At 18.5% G+C, this 15,704-nt stretch overlaps 4 protein-coding genes and 2 non-coding genes across 6 annotated transcripts, besides 23 other annotated features; 2 read left to right on the top strand and 4 right to left on the bottom strand. All coding sequences in view use genetic code 6, as the record gives it.

The window, feature by feature from the left end:
- Window positions 1–1,413: 1,413 nt before the first annotated feature.
- On the bottom strand, window positions 1,414–1,707 carry IMG5_167130 (hypothetical protein; the record flags this gene model as incomplete). Its single annotated transcript, XM_004030106.1, has 1 exon — window positions 1,414–1,707. The coding sequence occupies one exon, from the start codon at window positions 1,705–1,707 to the stop codon at window positions 1,414–1,416; it is 294 nt and encodes a 97-aa protein (XP_004030154.1).
- A 42-nt stretch (window positions 1,708–1,749) lies between these two features.
- Window positions 1,750–1,844: a microsatellite.
- Window positions 1,845–2,689: 845 nt separating this feature from the next.
- IMG5_167138 lies at window positions 2,690–2,805 on the bottom strand. Its single transcript has one exon. It is a non-coding gene; the product is annotated as a 5S ribosomal RNA (ribosomal RNA).
- Window positions 2,806–2,849: 44 nt separating this feature from the next.
- Window positions 2,850–2,915: a microsatellite.
- Window positions 2,916–3,510: 595 nt separating this feature from the next.
- Window positions 3,511–3,626, top strand: IMG5_167139. The gene has a single exon. It is a non-coding gene; the product is annotated as a 5S ribosomal RNA (ribosomal RNA).
- Window positions 3,627–3,637: 11 nt separating this feature from the next.
- Window positions 3,638–3,680: a microsatellite.
- Window positions 3,681–4,620: 940 nt separating this feature from the next.
- Window positions 4,621–4,713: a microsatellite.
- Window positions 4,703–4,831: a microsatellite.
- Window positions 4,793–4,836: a microsatellite.
- A 13-nt stretch (window positions 4,837–4,849) lies between these two features.
- Window positions 4,850–4,944: a microsatellite.
- Window positions 4,851–4,925: a microsatellite.
- Window positions 4,865–4,940: a microsatellite.
- Window positions 4,876–4,942: a microsatellite.
- A 1,533-nt stretch (window positions 4,945–6,477) lies between the features above and the next one.
- Window positions 6,478–8,754, bottom strand: IMG5_167140 (start domain protein; the record flags this gene model as incomplete). Its single annotated transcript, XM_004030107.1, has 2 exons — window positions 6,478–7,238; window positions 7,404–8,754. The coding sequence occupies 2 exons, from the start codon at window positions 8,752–8,754 to the stop codon at window positions 6,478–6,480; spliced, it is 2,112 nt and encodes a 703-aa protein (XP_004030155.1).
- Window positions 7,583–7,638: a microsatellite.
- A 152-nt stretch (window positions 8,755–8,906) lies between the features above and the next one.
- Window positions 8,907–8,965: a microsatellite.
- Window positions 8,966–11,196: 2,231 nt separating this feature from the next.
- Window positions 11,197–12,220, bottom strand: IMG5_167150 (radial spoke head protein, putative). The gene is made up of 5 exons (XM_004030108.1): window positions 12,081–12,220; window positions 11,761–12,033; window positions 11,597–11,702; window positions 11,441–11,514; window positions 11,197–11,378 (listed from the first exon to the last, which is right to left on the bottom strand). Exons 1-5 carry the CDS (start codon window positions 12,213–12,215, stop codon window positions 11,283–11,285), a joined length of 684 nt encoding a protein of 227 aa, XP_004030156.1. The 5' UTR covers window positions 12,216–12,220; the 3' UTR covers window positions 11,197–11,282.
- Window positions 11,519–11,594: a microsatellite.
- Window positions 12,221–12,252: 32 nt separating the features above from the next.
- Window positions 12,253–12,290: a microsatellite.
- A 29-nt stretch (window positions 12,291–12,319) lies between these two features.
- Window positions 12,320–12,374: a microsatellite.
- A 639-nt stretch (window positions 12,375–13,013) lies between these two features.
- On the top strand, window positions 13,014–15,277 carry IMG5_167160 (protein kinase domain protein; the record flags this gene model as incomplete). Its single annotated transcript, XM_004030109.1, has 3 exons — window positions 13,014–13,425; window positions 13,470–14,039; window positions 14,207–15,277. Coding segments are annotated over 3 exons (2,053 nt in total), but the record flags the coding sequence as incomplete, so codon positions are not given.
- Window positions 14,041–14,089: a microsatellite.
- Window positions 14,046–14,185: a microsatellite.
- Window positions 14,048–14,204: a microsatellite.
- Window positions 14,143–14,186: a microsatellite.
- An 81-nt stretch (window positions 15,278–15,358) lies between the features above and the next one.
- Window positions 15,359–15,426: a microsatellite.
- Window positions 15,367–15,464: a microsatellite.
- Window positions 15,371–15,451: a microsatellite.
- Window positions 15,394–15,444: a microsatellite.
- Window positions 15,465–15,704: the final 240 nt, after the last annotated feature.

Consider the following 15,704-nt stretch of genomic DNA (forward strand, 5'->3'; position numbering starts at 1 on the left):
TTTTATAAAATATAAATATATATTTAAAATCAAATGAATTGTATTTAATTTATTAATGGTTCTATAATTTTTCTAGTATAAGTTTTCGTAGGATCATAAAAAGCCACATAATTAATTTTTTGATTGAATTCTAGTTCTTTTTCAAAGTAAATTCTTTCTAAAGTCAACTCTTATAATAACTTATCATGTACTTTTTACAAATAAGCATTATTTTAGCTAAAAAAAAACACTTTTCTTTCAAAGTCTTCCTAAAAAGGATACGCAAACATCCAAACAATTACCGAAACATTTTCTTTTTCAAAAAATTGGAATAATTCATTTTAAATTTCTTCTTTTTGAATTTCCTAAAAAAGACTTTCTGGAGAAATCATAAACACAGAATATCCAAAAGATACTTCATTTTAGTAAACGAATTTTTTATAATCTTTAAAAAGTAATTTATTTAGACCTAATTGTAGATTTTTTTGAACATCAAATTTTAGATTTTCAAGTTCTTTTGCAATAATGTGATTTTAGATGTCTTTTTTCCCTAATTTTTCTTTTATTTAAATAAAAAGGTCTAAATCTTGTTCTGACCATCTTATATGCATTTATTTTGAATCGAATGTATATGAATCTATTAATATTATATACATTATTAAGTCTAAGATATCATTTTCTATTATTATGGGCTTTTATAATAGTTATTGGAGTAAAATGCATGTAGCAGAGCATGTGAAGCGTATTATTTTGTGAATTTTTTATTTTTTTTCATAAAACTCGTCTGTATGGTCATTATGATGATCGATTATTTGGACTACAAATGGTTTTATAAACTCTATGTTTGTACAATTGTGATCGTATAAATATACTTTTAGGTCTTTTTGAAGATTTTGGTATTATTCAAAGGGGATTTCATTTATAAAAATTAAATCTTTGGAATTTATATTATATTTATTTAGTAAATAAATACAGTCAAATCTACTTTTGAAATCTTCCTATTAACAATTTATTATAGGAAAAAATAATTCTGAAAAATCTTAAGGATGCTTTTCAAGTATTTGGTTTGTCTAGAGATTGTTCTGAGTCATGAATTCATAATAAGAATATATTAGTGAGCCTATAGCAGAATCTAGATCAGCAGATTAGTTACCTAAAAAAATATGGACTATTTTAGGAGATTGTGGATTGAGTGAATGGTTAAAGTAATTTTTGGTTTGCTTTATGAATTTTTGGAAGTTTGTTAGAGGCGTTTACATATTTTTTTTATTTTTTTAGTTGTATATATATATATATTTTTTATTTTTTTTATTTTTTATAAAATATTTAATATATATATATATAATATTAATGTATTATTTATTTCATTTGTTTTAAATAAATATTTTTTTTATTATTATTATTATTAAAATAAAAGATCTTTTTCTTATTCCTTCAATAATTTTCAATAAATTATTGTTCGGTTAATGGGTTTAAAATTTATTCATCTTCTTATTAAAAATTTTACACATCTTTAGCCATTTCGTTTTCTTTATTTTATTATTCCATTTTTTTCGATGCAGATGTATTTGTTGAATTAGTATGTTAATCCATATGTTAGTTTTCCTTATTTTCCATATTTTCTTATTATTAATTATTTTCTTATTCCATTTACATCATGTTTTCATTATTGTTTTAGTTTTCAGTTTATTAAGGTTATTCTTAATTAGTTTCTTCTTATTACATCATTTCTACTTATTATAATTATTAATTGGGTACTTCTTATACTTCTTATTATTAATTAGTTTATAATTATTATTATTCAGTAGTTTCTTATTATTATTATTATTATTATTATTATTATTATTATTATTATTATTATTATTCGGTGGTTTCTTATTTTTATTAAATATTATTTTATTATTAGACATCATCTTATGTTTATTCAGTAGTTTATTACTATTGTTATAGAGTTTCTAATTTTGTTTATTCTTTAGTTTTTTATTGTTTCTGTTATTTTTTAGGTTATTGTTATTTTTATGTTTGTTATTTAGTTTATTTTGTTGTCACTTTTTATTCTGTTTTTTTATTTTCGGTTTTCTTTGGGATTTCCTTTGTTATTTTCTAAACAACTTCAGCTTTTTTTTAGGTAGCTCTAGTTTTAGATTATTCTTTTTTTTATTATACAATTTTCATAGGTTCTTATTTTTTAGGTTATTGAACAGGTTTTTTATCTTTGGAAATTTATTTTTTTAATGGTTGTTATTTATTTTAATTAGCAGGAAGTTTATTTTCTTTTCCATAGGTAGCTTTTGTGGGATTTTTTTAGGAATAACTACGGGTTTCTCTCATATTTTTTTTTTTATTATTTTTTTTTTTTTTTTTATAAAACTAGTAAATAATAATTATTTTTTTTTTAAAATTTAAATAGAATATATATTTTATCTTTTTATATATAGTATATATTTGTAATTATATTTAATCTTTATTTTTATTGGATATTCCTATAACAATAGGATTAATTCTCTATAATAAAAATACTTATAAAAATACTAAAAAAAATTAAACGAAATTTTAATTTTGAATTTTAAATTTTTTTTTAATCACATAAATATAAAAAATATACATTTAGTAATTAATAATTATTAAAAGAAAAAAAAAACAAAAATTAATAAATTTTCTTTTTTTTCTATTACTTTTTTAATTAAATAAAAAAAAAAGATATATGGGCTGTCGACACTCGGACTTCCCAAGCGGTCCCCCACCTTAGTACTAACCGAGCCTTAAGGCGCTTAACTTCGGAGTTCGAATGGGATCCGGTGTGTTCACCTTAGTATGGCCGACAACAAAACTTATTCTATTAAATATGTTTTTATAGATGGGAAAAAAAAATATTTTTATTTATAAATATATATTTTTATTCATATATAAAAATTATTTATTATATTATATATTTTACTTTAAATTATATAATGATATTTCTAAAAATTTTCGATTTAAAGTGTTTTATAAATTATATATATAAGCTTTATATCAAATAAATAAAAAAATTAATTTTTTTGTTTTTTTTATATTTTTATATTTCGAAATAAAAATAATTGTTTATATATTATAATAATATATAAAATTAAGAAAGAAAAATAATTTTTTTATAAAATTATATATTTTTTTTTTTTTTTATTCAATGATTGAAATAAATCTTTTTTGAATATAGTGAATTTATTTTAATTAAAATAAAAATTAAATATTTCAGAATTAATGAAATCAATAATTAGTTAAAAGTATATAAACAGATAAAAAATTAACATTTTATAAAAAAATATATACTAAATAAATTAAGATTTGAATATATAAAAATAAAAAAATTAATATATATATATTAATAATTTTCCTTTATTTTAATAAAAATATTATTTTTAAATTATTTGTAACAAAAAAACTAAATATAAAAATAAATTATATATATATATTTTTTTTTTTATTATTTTATTTAAATATATATATTTATTGTTCTACCCCATCTATAAAAACATATTTATTAGAATAAGTTTTGTTGTCGGCCATACTAAGGTGAACACACCGGATCCCATTCGAACTCCGAAGTTAAGCGCCTTAAGGCTCGGTTAGTACTAAGGTGGGGGACCGCTTGGGAAGTCCGAGTGTCGACAGCCCATATATCTTTTTTTTTTATTTATTTATTTTTTAGATTTTTTTTTTTTTTAAAATAACTCCTAACATAATAATAAAATTTAAAGATAATAATTATTAATATAAATAGTATTATATTTATTTAAAAAAAAATAATATTATTAATATATTTTTATTCAATTAATTCATTTATATAAATTAAAATACATCAAAAGTTTTTAGTAAATAAATAAATCTTAGTAAGTTATTTTGTTTTCGCATACTAATGTAAAATAAAGAATACTTCAATAAAATTCTATTAAAATATAAATATTAAATTAAAAAAATTTTGTGAAATACATTAATAAGTTTTGATTGAAAATCATTAAAAAATAAAATTTTGTTATAAATTAAAAAAAATATAAATTTAATATTTGAAATCTTATAATTATATAAATAATTTATTATAATATAAATTTAATAAATATACAAATATAAAAATAAATATGAAAAAATTTTAATTTAAATAAAATTATAAAATTTTTTCATATAAAAATTTATTATATATATATGCGTTTTTTTATAATATATTAATATATTGTTTTTATTTTATAAATATTTAAATATTATATATATATATATAATATTTTTTAAAAATAAATTTAAATTATTTAATATAATAGGCAATGATATGAAAAAGATTTTATTTATTTATAAAATAAAATAAATTTAGAGAGATATTAAAAAAAAAAAAATTAAATCTGGATAAAAAAAAAATCTTAAATATATAAGACTTAATAAAATATTTAAATAAAATAATTGAGATTAATTATAAATTAGAATAAATAAATAGGTTTAATTAGTATTATTGAAAACACAAAAAATAAATATAAATTTAAAAAGTAATATCTAAATAAAATTAAAGATTTTTTTTTTTTAAATAAAAAAAAATTAATATTTAGTATATATTTTATATATTTTTATTTAAGTATTATATAATAATAACATTTAAAATAAATTTTTATTTGTATTTTTATTAAATAAAAAAATTAAATATATAAATAATTTTATATTAAAATAAAAAAATTTAATTATATGATAAGTAAAATCTAAATTAATATAAATAAATATATATATAAAAATATATTCAAAATATAATTAGAAATGAATATAAATAAATTTAATATATAATTGTATTTACATATTAATATATATATATATATAAATATATATATATATATTTATAATATAAAATATTATACTTATTTATATTATATCTATTTATTTTATTTAATTTTTTTTATATATATAATTTCATTTATATTAATTATTTTTTATATATTTTTTTTTTATATATAAACTATATTAATAAATAAAGATTTTTTTTTTTCCTATATGATCTTTTTATTAATAAATTTATACAAAAAAAATGTTTAAAGTATTATATAAATATATATGAACATATAATATTTTTATTTATAGATACATTAATATATAATTTTTGTTGTCTGCCATACTAAGGTGATTACACCGAATCCCATTCCAACTCCGAAGTTAAGCGCCTTAAGGCTCTTTTAGAATTAAGTTGGGGGACCGCTTGGCAAGTCCCATTGTCTACAGCCCATATATATTTTTTTTTTATTAAATATTTTAATTATTTAATTTTGATAAAATATGCTTATATATATATATATTTTTTTTAAAAAAATATTATACTTATTTTTATTTTAAAAATTATTTTTAAATTTATTTATATATATATAAAATAATTTAATAAAAAAAAAATTCAATCTTTATCAAATTCTTTTTCTTATAAAAAAGGAAATGCAGGATAAAATTAATTTTCCTCAATTAAAAATTATGCTGTTTATTAATATTAAGCTAAAACATGATTATAATTTTATGTTTATGCCATATTTTGCCAATTCGGATAATTTTTATCTAAATAATCAACATATCCATCACATACATTTAAACTAAAATTCGCAAAAGGAAGTCTTTAAATATTTTTAACATCTTTGTTTTTCCAAACTTCTTTTTAATATAACCTCCTTGCTTATTAATGATATAAATAAGTTTTTTTTTCATCTTTATTTGCCATCATCATCCAGAAATCACAAAAAGGATGTCTATAATTATTCGTTACTTCTAATTTTTCGGAATTTTTCAAATGATAAACTCTTAATCCGAAAAAAGTTTTTTAAATATAATAGCCTTTTTCTTCAAATTAGGTTATTATTTCTAATATTTTCTACTCTTAATCTTAATAAAAGCATAAATCTATATCATCATCCCATGGAATCAATCCTTTATGTCTTATTATACCCAATAAAGTTCCCCCATTTACCCAATAATGTATTTGATTTTTCGTTAGTATTTTGTCTATATCATATGCCAATTTATATACACGCTTTACTGTAGTAGAGTCAGTGAAATATTAGTTTATTTTTTTCGAGTTTTCGGATTTGTATTTCTTGTTCTAATGGTTCTTGGAAAAAGGTATCTAGGGAAATTTCTACATCCATTTTTTTATTTTTTCTTTTATTTATAATCTGCGATTTTTTTGTTAAAATTATATTTATATTTATATTTTTTTTTTATAGATTTTTTTTATTTTTAAATATGCTTTATTTTATCAATAAATCTATAGGTTTTATATTAATTTGAAACATATATATTATATCGTTTTTAACGATAAAATAATCAAATATAATAATAATTATGAAACATATTGTGTTTAAGAAAAAACTTTATATTTTAATTTAATAAAAAAATTGAATTAATATTTCTATATTTTTTGAAATATATATAATATATGTTATAAAAACATAAGATTAATATTTAGAAACAATCAAACAAAGTAAGTATAAACTTCCAAAAAAATAGTAAACATCATTTTTTCTAATATTATTTCCTATAATCCTAACATCCTTTTTACATAGATTCAACCCATTTCGGTGGTTATCTAGCCGCCATATAATTAACGACATATTTTGGTACAACCCCTTTGACATCACTTTAAGTCATAATAGTAAGCTAAGTATGTTATCCTACTGGTCTAATTACATATCCTGCTATATAAGAATGTGCTCTAATAAATCCTTTTTTTTCAGGCTAAGATGAATGCTATATACTAAAAAAGGCGATCGTAATCTATCCTTTTTCGGGATAATCTCTTTTGAGAATCCTCTATTAGACAAAATCTCTTTTAGTAACTCCTAAACCTGGGTCGACGAAAAAATAAATTACATCAACACCTTCTGATATAGTATCTAAGACTTGGAAACCTTGGGTTACTTTATCCCATTATGATCTTATTTTAGCATTATAGATTTAAATGAAAACTTCTTCAGAAGTACAATTTTCAACATAAGCTTCACATCGGACTAGTACACAGGCATTTCCTGGAGTCATTTTTGTATATATGCCTACTGTTTCGCCTTTTTTCATTACTTTTTCCCATTAATGTTTGCTGTCTTCGGGATTTTGTTATACTAAAGTGACAAGTTTTAGGAAAATGTTAGTTCCATTGTCTTCGGAGATTTTGCTGTCTTCTATTTTTCGCTTGGAAATGCTTTTTTTAATTTCAATTTGGATGTCTTCTTTGTTTTCTAAGTCGTCTTTAACGGTTTATTTTTCGGGTTTTTTTTGAACTTCGTCATCGAATTTTATTAATTTATTATCAAAGGAGTTCATTTTTAAGAAGGTCCTGCCTTCGTTCCTTTGGAAGGATTTTCTGGAAATTTCAGAAGGGGATTTTTGATCATTATTAGTCTCTTAGGGATTATTATTAAATTGGTATTATTTTGAAAATGCACATTTAGAGGATATAGGGGATTTAACACTATCATTATCAATGTTTTTTTTGGGAACTTGGTCGGAAAAAACAGCTTGTTGCTGAGTATTTCTTTTCTCAATAATGGTGTCTTTAGGTTAGAAAATTTTCTTTTTACTAAAATAGACGGCGTTTTGCCTTGAATTTTAGCTTATTTTTTCATCTATGTTATTGTTGTTTTCTTCTTCTATTTTAATTTTTTGTTCTTCTTGTTCTATTATATTTATATATAAATCAATTAATCGGCCTTATTTTTCGTTTTTGGAATCATTTTCGTTGCTATCTTTTTGCTAATTATCTTTATTTTGTTCGTTTTCCATTAAGTTTTTAAATTATTCAGTGTTAAAAAGCCTTTCAAAGGCTTTTATATCGATTTGTTTATCAAGTTATTTATCTAATTCTTATATTTATTAGATTTAAATTTGTTTTTCTAGGTTTATAAAAAGCTCTTATTTGTCCAAAATTTACAATATTTTGTAATTTTTGAGTAATTTTTCCATTTTGAATCGAAAAATTTACATTTAATGACTTAATATTGAATAATTTTCATTAAGAATCAATAAAAGAGGTGATAGAACGTTTAAATAAATATCTAAAAGTTCCATTTCATCCTATTAAGTGAATTTTTCTTTGGAAAAGATGATAATTTTAGTTAGTTTATATGATAACCTCAGTGTTTTCAAACAATATTCTTTTTCGAATAATAAAATAGCTTTTTTTTGGACTTTAATAAGCCCTTTTTGGAATTATACTCTAAAATATTTTTAAAAAATAATAATCTTTAACTCTTGGATTATTTTTTCAACAAAAAAACGGTATGTATTTAAGTCATTTTTATATATTTTCATACTTTCATATCCAAATTGTATTAAGCATTTTAATTTTAATTAAAATAAATCATTTTGTAATAATTTCTTGTTTGTGATTAATTTCTTCTTAATTTTTCGACCTGCATACTGTCCGATAAATCCACCAGCTATAGCACCTGCTATTAATCCTATTGGGTTTAATCCGGAAGCTAGAAAACCTAAAACTCCTATAACTGTAATACCTATAAAACTACCAACAGCACGCTTATCTTAGACATTACTACCTAATAAGGATGTATTTATATCTTATTCAAATTATTTTAATAATAATTCGGAAGGACGGTATTATTTAGATTATAAGATATGTTAGAGATATGATTTGTCGGTTTTAATTATATCTAAATTATTTTATACGATTTACAAATCTAAATTTTTAGTTTTAGGTTTCTTCTTTTTTTCAGATGAAATAAAATAATTTTGATTTTTTTTTTATTTCTTTTTTTAAGGCGTTGGTGTGATTATCATAAGACGTTTTTTTTTTTTAAGATAAATAATCCTTTTTATACTATTTTTTATTTACTTTATTAATGAAAGGTTTTTTTAATATATAATTATACATAATATTAAAATTAATAATTTTTTTATATAATTTATAATTAATAAAATATAAGATAAACATATATATATATATAAATGTATATATATATATAATATATATATATATATATGTATATATTCATATTTGATTTTATATATATTTTTTTTTTTGCTTTTTTAAAATATTTTTTTTTTAATAGTCTATTTTTATTTATTTAATATATATTTTAAATACAAATATATTTTATCAAACATTTTTTTTGAAAATATATTTACAGATTATTATTTAAAAAAAAAGTTAAAATTTCCTTTAAATTCAATTCTATTCTTAGATTAAAAATAATATAAAATAAATTTATATTTTTTTTTTATTTTTTAATATTCATTATAAAATATTTTATTTTTATTCTTTTATTATAATCTTCTATTTTTTTTGTTATTTTATTTTTTTATATAATTAAATACATCAATTTTAATTGTAAAAAATTATTTTTTTTTTATTTTTTTTTACATATAAGTATTTTATTTTATTGAAAACAATAATAGTTTAATTATGTATTATTAATATATTTTTTATTTTTTCTTTAATAAATAATTTTTTGTTCATATATGATATATTTCGATAAAAATATTATTTATTTATAAATAATTAATGCATTTTTTTTTTTAAATTATAAATAAATATAATATATAATTATCGTAAATAGTTTTTTATTATTTTTCAAATGAAATTTATTTTATTTTATAAAAATAAATAATAATTTATGTTAATAATTTTCTAAACTTTTAAATAATGTTTTTAATTTAATAGTATATTTATTATTATTATTTTCTCACTAAAAATATTAAAATGACATTATTTTAGAATAAAATGCATTATTAATTTTTTTAAAAAATAAAAGAAATAGATAATTTTAAAAATTTTAAAATTTATATGTTTTTATTATATATATATATATATATAATAAATAAATATTTTTTATTTATTTTTACTTATTAACATAAAAAATAGTTTAATTATTTTTATTTTATTTTTTTTCATTATTTTTTAAATTATAAAACTACACAAAAAAATCCATTCATATCAAACTCTTCAGAAGGAATACATTCGAAATGTTTTTAATCTTTAATTTCTAAATCAAATTATTTACAAAACTTAACAACTTACTCCATATTTTCCTATAAATATAAAACAATATTAAAAATAAATAAAATAAAAGTACTTATTTTATTAAAGATTAAGTTGAATAAACAATTTTTCCGTCTTTTTTTAAAAATTTAACTGCGTCAGTAAAAATTTATTATTATTAATTTATAAAATATTTTATGGTCTAGAAATTTATTTTATATTTATAATCTGGATTTCGTCTTAAATTCCCACTCTCAGAACATGGCACATCACACAAAATCCAATCAAATTCCCTATTTTTTATATCTTATAGTTTATGCTTATATTCTACATTTTTAATTTATATTTTCTTAAATCTCTCTTAAGCTTTTTTTAATACTTATTCTCTTGGATCATATAAGCAAATATTTCCAAATCCTTTTAGATTATGTGCAAAAGCCAAAGATTTACTTCCTGCTCCTGAACAGAAATCCAAAACCTATTATCCGGGTTTACAGTCTATTTTCAAAGACACGATTTATGTGGATTCATCTTAAACTTCGAAAAATCCTTCTTTAAATTCTTTTAAATCTAAAAGTTTGAACTTTTTTTATTTAATATTTTTGTTTTTATTATTAAAAAAAAAAAAAAAACACGTTTTCTTTAGGTTGTTCTAAAAATTTAATTCCTAAAGGAGAAAATTTAGTTTCTTAAAGTTTAAATTTATATTTTTTTTCTAGTTTTCCATTAATTATTTTCGGCTTATTTTAATATATTAACCCTTAAAATCAAAGGAGATCTTTCATTTTAAAATTTGCAAATTTAAAAAGCTTTATTTTCGCCATGTGTTTATGCTAATAAATTAAATAATTCCTTTGGACAACTAGCTCTTACATTTAATGGAAGAGATTCATTGTCTTTTAGTTTTAAAAATTTTTCTGTGTATAATGTATCTAATCTTTACTCCCATGTGATTGGCTTTGCTGTTATGGCATCTAAATACGGTTTATTTCGAATTAGTTTATATACATTATCTTTGAAAATATTTGTATTTCCTATTTATTGGTTTTTGTGAATGTATTCACGGATTTATTAATCTAAAGGCTTTGCATATAAGTGTTTTTGTAACATTTATTAATGCCATTAATCGCAAAATTTGGATATTTAAAGTTTTAATTATTTGTTAATCATTTTAGGAAGTACTTTTAGTTGTTAAAATATTTATTATATATAAGTATAAAAATATATATATTTTTAATAATTAAATTTTTTATTTAGTTTTGGTTTTGGGTTTTTATTTTATATAAAAAAAAAAAAATATATTTAATTTTTATTTTATTTTTTTCTTTCAGAATCTTTCATGTTCATTTATTAAATTAGATGAAATACCAAGTGCAGTATCAGAAGCCCATTCTAGTAGTATTTTTTAAATAGGTTCTCCATCCTTTTTAATATTTTTAATTTATAATAAATATATTTAACAAAAAAATATATATAATTAAATACAGGACTTTCAGCTTCAACAGTATTTTATTTGTAGTTTCCTGTAATAGTATTACCATTTTTAAAATACCATTTTCCTTTTTTTTTTTTTTTTTTTTTAATTTTAATAAAAAAAAAATTTTTTTTTTTTTTTTTTTATTTAAAAAATAAAATAATTACCTGAACCAGTAGGTTTATTATTTTCGAATTTCCCTTCAAAATAATTACCATTTGGTAAAATCCATCGACCTTCAACGCATTTATTTTCTATCCAAGTACCTTCAATCTTTTTGTTTTAAAATATAAATTTAAATAATTTAATATTTTTATAAAAAAATTAATACCCTTTAATTAGTTGCTGCATAAACATAAGTTCCTTTTCCGTTTTTTTTCCCAAAAGCCCACCAACCTGAATATACGTCTTTATTTGCATAAGTATATATACCTTCTCCATGTTTTTTTCCGTTCTCCCATTATCCATAATAAGTTTCGTTTTTAGCAGTATATGTCATTAAACCAATACCATGTTTTTTATTTAAATAGAAATCTCCTTCATATCTATCTGCTGGGGCTTCTTCGGGTCTTTTGTAAATATAAATACCTTTACCTATTCTATACTTTTTATTTATTTTTGCATTTTTGCATTTATTTATTTTTATATTACACCATCTTCATATTCTCCTTCATATGTATCTTCGTTTGGATATTAAGCGAAACCTCTTCCGTAATAGTTTCTGCTTGATTAACATATAGGTTATCCTTCTGGTGTGAATTTATATTGATTTTCTTCTTCGGACATTTTATGTATATATATATATATATTTTTATTTTAATAGTTATATAAATTTTATTTTTATATATATATTTTTTTTATTAGTTTTTTTTTTTTTTTTTTAAAAAAAAAAAAATGTTATTTTTTTATAAATATTATTTATTAAAAATTTATTTATAAAAATATATAAAAAAAATAAAAATTATTATCTTAAAATTCAATAAAAAATGTTATTATTAATGATTATTCTTTTAAATACTTATAAATTTAACTTTAATTAATTGTATCAAAATATTTTAAATTTAATAAAAATATATTTACTTTTTAGCTTTAGTTTTTTAATTAGTTATTTAGAATATGCAATATTAGAAGCAAACAATATATTTACAAGAAATAATATATTTTATTTATATTAAAATTTAAGTATTTTAAATTAAATATTTTGATTTTTTTGTTAATTTTAGATGTGATTATTACATTTAAAAAATATATTTTTATGATCATAGATATTATTTATTAAAAATTTTCAAAAATATATAGAGAGTCAACTTTTTAAACTAAAATTATATTGATTAATTATATATAATTAAGTAAATGTATATAATTAAAAGTAAAAAAAAAATATTTAAAATTACCAAAATATATAAATATTAGTTTTAATAAATTAATATATGTATAAATTTGTATTTATTTAAGTAAACTATATATTATTATATTTATTATACATTTTTTACTATAAAATAATCACAATATTAATAAAAAAAACTATCTCTATAAATAAAAAAATTAATAATAAAAATTATAAATATATAATTTGGCAAAAAAATGTAAAAAAATAAATACAAAAACAATTAAATAAAGTTTCAAAATCAAACATTAACATTAAAAGAAGAAATCGGACAAGGCGCTTATTCAAATATTTATAGCACGTCAGATTCAAAATATGTAGCTAAAGTGATAAATTAACAATTTGAAGCTGGCTATAGATCTTTTTTAAAGGAAAAAGAAGCCTATTAAAACTTAAGGGATCATCCAAATATATTAAAAAGCCTAGGTAATGCCGAGGTATCAATAAAAGAAGGAAAAATAGCAATTTTAATAATTGAAAACTGTCCTAAAGGTTCATTATTTAATATAATGGCTTAAACACCAAAACAATAATTAATGGAATAACAAATAATACGTATTATATATGAAATTAGTTAAGGTTTAAAATACCTTCATAGCAAAAATATAAGTAAAATTCATTTAAAATTAATATAAAATAAAATAAATAAAAAGTACATAGAGACATAAAAATCGAAAATATACTTTATGGGGAAGATAATAGTTTTAAAATATGCGATTTCGGATCTATTACTTCCCAAAAATATACCTAAATAAAAAATCATCCAAATTTAGAATTATTATAGGAAGAAATAGATAAAAATACAACCCCATAATATCGTTGTCCTGAATAAATAGATGTTATGTTGTATAAAGAAAGTAGTTTGGATGAAAAAGTGGATATTTTTGCACTAGGAGTGCTTGCATATATCTTAATGTTCAAAAAGCCTCCATTCGAATCAAAATTAGCGGCCATAAATGGACATTGTTATTGGCCAGAAAGTTGTTTTTTTACTGAAAAAATGGCAAATCTAGTAAAAAATATGTTAAAAGAGAATTCTAGTGAAAGAATGTCGGCTTAGGATGTCATTTTTTATATTGAAAAATAATTAAATTTCGAAAAAAACGATGGGATTATAGATCCAATGATTTTTTAGAAATAGAAACATGATGAATTAAAACCAGGAATTTTAAATAATTTAAAAAAAATAATTTTTTGTAAATTTACAGACACTAAAGGATGGAGTAAATTATATATATAAATGTATTATATATTTATATATATATATATATATTTTTATTTATTTATATATATATATATTATGATATATTTATAATCATATTTATCTATATTTAATTAATTATATATTTATATTTATTTATTTATATATTATTTTTACTTTTTTTATAAGTTTTTGCTTCATTATAATATGACGAAAATGGGCCAAAATAAAAATACATAAGGAAATTATTAGTTAAGGCTTGGTAAAAACGTGAGAAAAAAAAGACTGATAAATTTTATTCAATTTTATTAGATTTTTTAAAAGAAAATCTAAATAATTAAATTATTGTTTTAAAAATATTAGTTTTAATACACAACTATTTAAAAAAAGGGCCTTAGGAAGCTATTTACATATCATATATAAGAAAAGTAGGTCCTGAACATATTTTATAAGAAATAAAAAGTTTTTATGAAGGTAAAGAAAGTTTAAATGGATCTATAAATAATTTAATAGTAAAATATTGCCTTTTAATGGAAAAAAAGATTACTTTACATAAAAAATATTTTGATTTTTTTGAAGGGAATTTTTCCTTAAATCCTTTTTTATAAAGCATTTCTATGAAATTTAGACCATTAAATCCTGTTTTATTAGAAGATTTATTAGTTTATATGTAAGGATTGATAAATTTTTCTAAAATTTTAATAATAAATCATTCTTTATGGAAAATATAGGTTAGTGTAGTTATTTCTTTGGTAGATGAAATGTATTGTTGTATAAGTTTATTTACACATTTATATAAAACATTTAAATAATCCACTAATTTTAATAGCTTTTAATATAATAAAAATTTGATTTTATAGAGTATTCAAGAACTCGATACATAATTTGAGTTTATATATTTACTTATTTTAAAGTTTTTTAAAAGATGTTAGTCTATTACAGATTCAGTTTTTTCGAGTATGGTTCCTAAAATGCCTTTAGAAGTTGTTTAATATATTAAAAATATAGAGATTTTAAATAATTCAATATAGCAATTTAATGTTTTTGATTTTTTAAATTACTCAGTAAATGTTTTTGGGCTTAAAATACCTTTCAGTTTTGGATATGCAATATTAGATGCTTGCAAGAATAATACAGAAATAAAGGAAGATGATGATACTAAGCTAGATAAAAAAAGATCTATTCCATAGTAGGATTAGTTTAATACTAGGAGAGAGAAAATATTAGAAAGTTAAGAAGGGATATTTTTTAATTCGAAAGGTTATTTAAATATCTAAAATGATGAATAATAAAAGAATATAGATTAAAAATAAAATGAGAATGATGATTTAATATCATAAAATAATTAATAAAAATAATAATAAACTTATAATTTTTAATAATAATAATAAATGTAAATATAATAATAAATTTATAATTAATAATAATAATAAAAACTAAATGATAAATAAAATTTAGATATATTTAATGACTGGAATTTTTAAGAATATTAATATAAATAAAAGGATTAAGAAATTGATGTTTTTTAATAATTTTCTCATCAAGTTATTAATAAAGGAATATCATAAATTAAACATAACGATTTCTAAAATTAATAAACATAAAATATAGAAGATTTATTTAATTTTTAAGATTAAAAGGTAATGTAAGATTCTTTAATTAGAATTAAAAACAATTAGCCTGTAGA

The sequence above is a fragment of the Ichthyophthirius multifiliis genome (assembly GCF_000220395.1).
Source record: "Ichthyophthirius multifiliis unplaced genomic scaffold scaff_1120509251243, whole genome shotgun sequence".
NCBI lineage: Eukaryota > Ciliophora > Oligohymenophorea > Hymenostomatida > Ichthyophthirius > Ichthyophthirius multifiliis.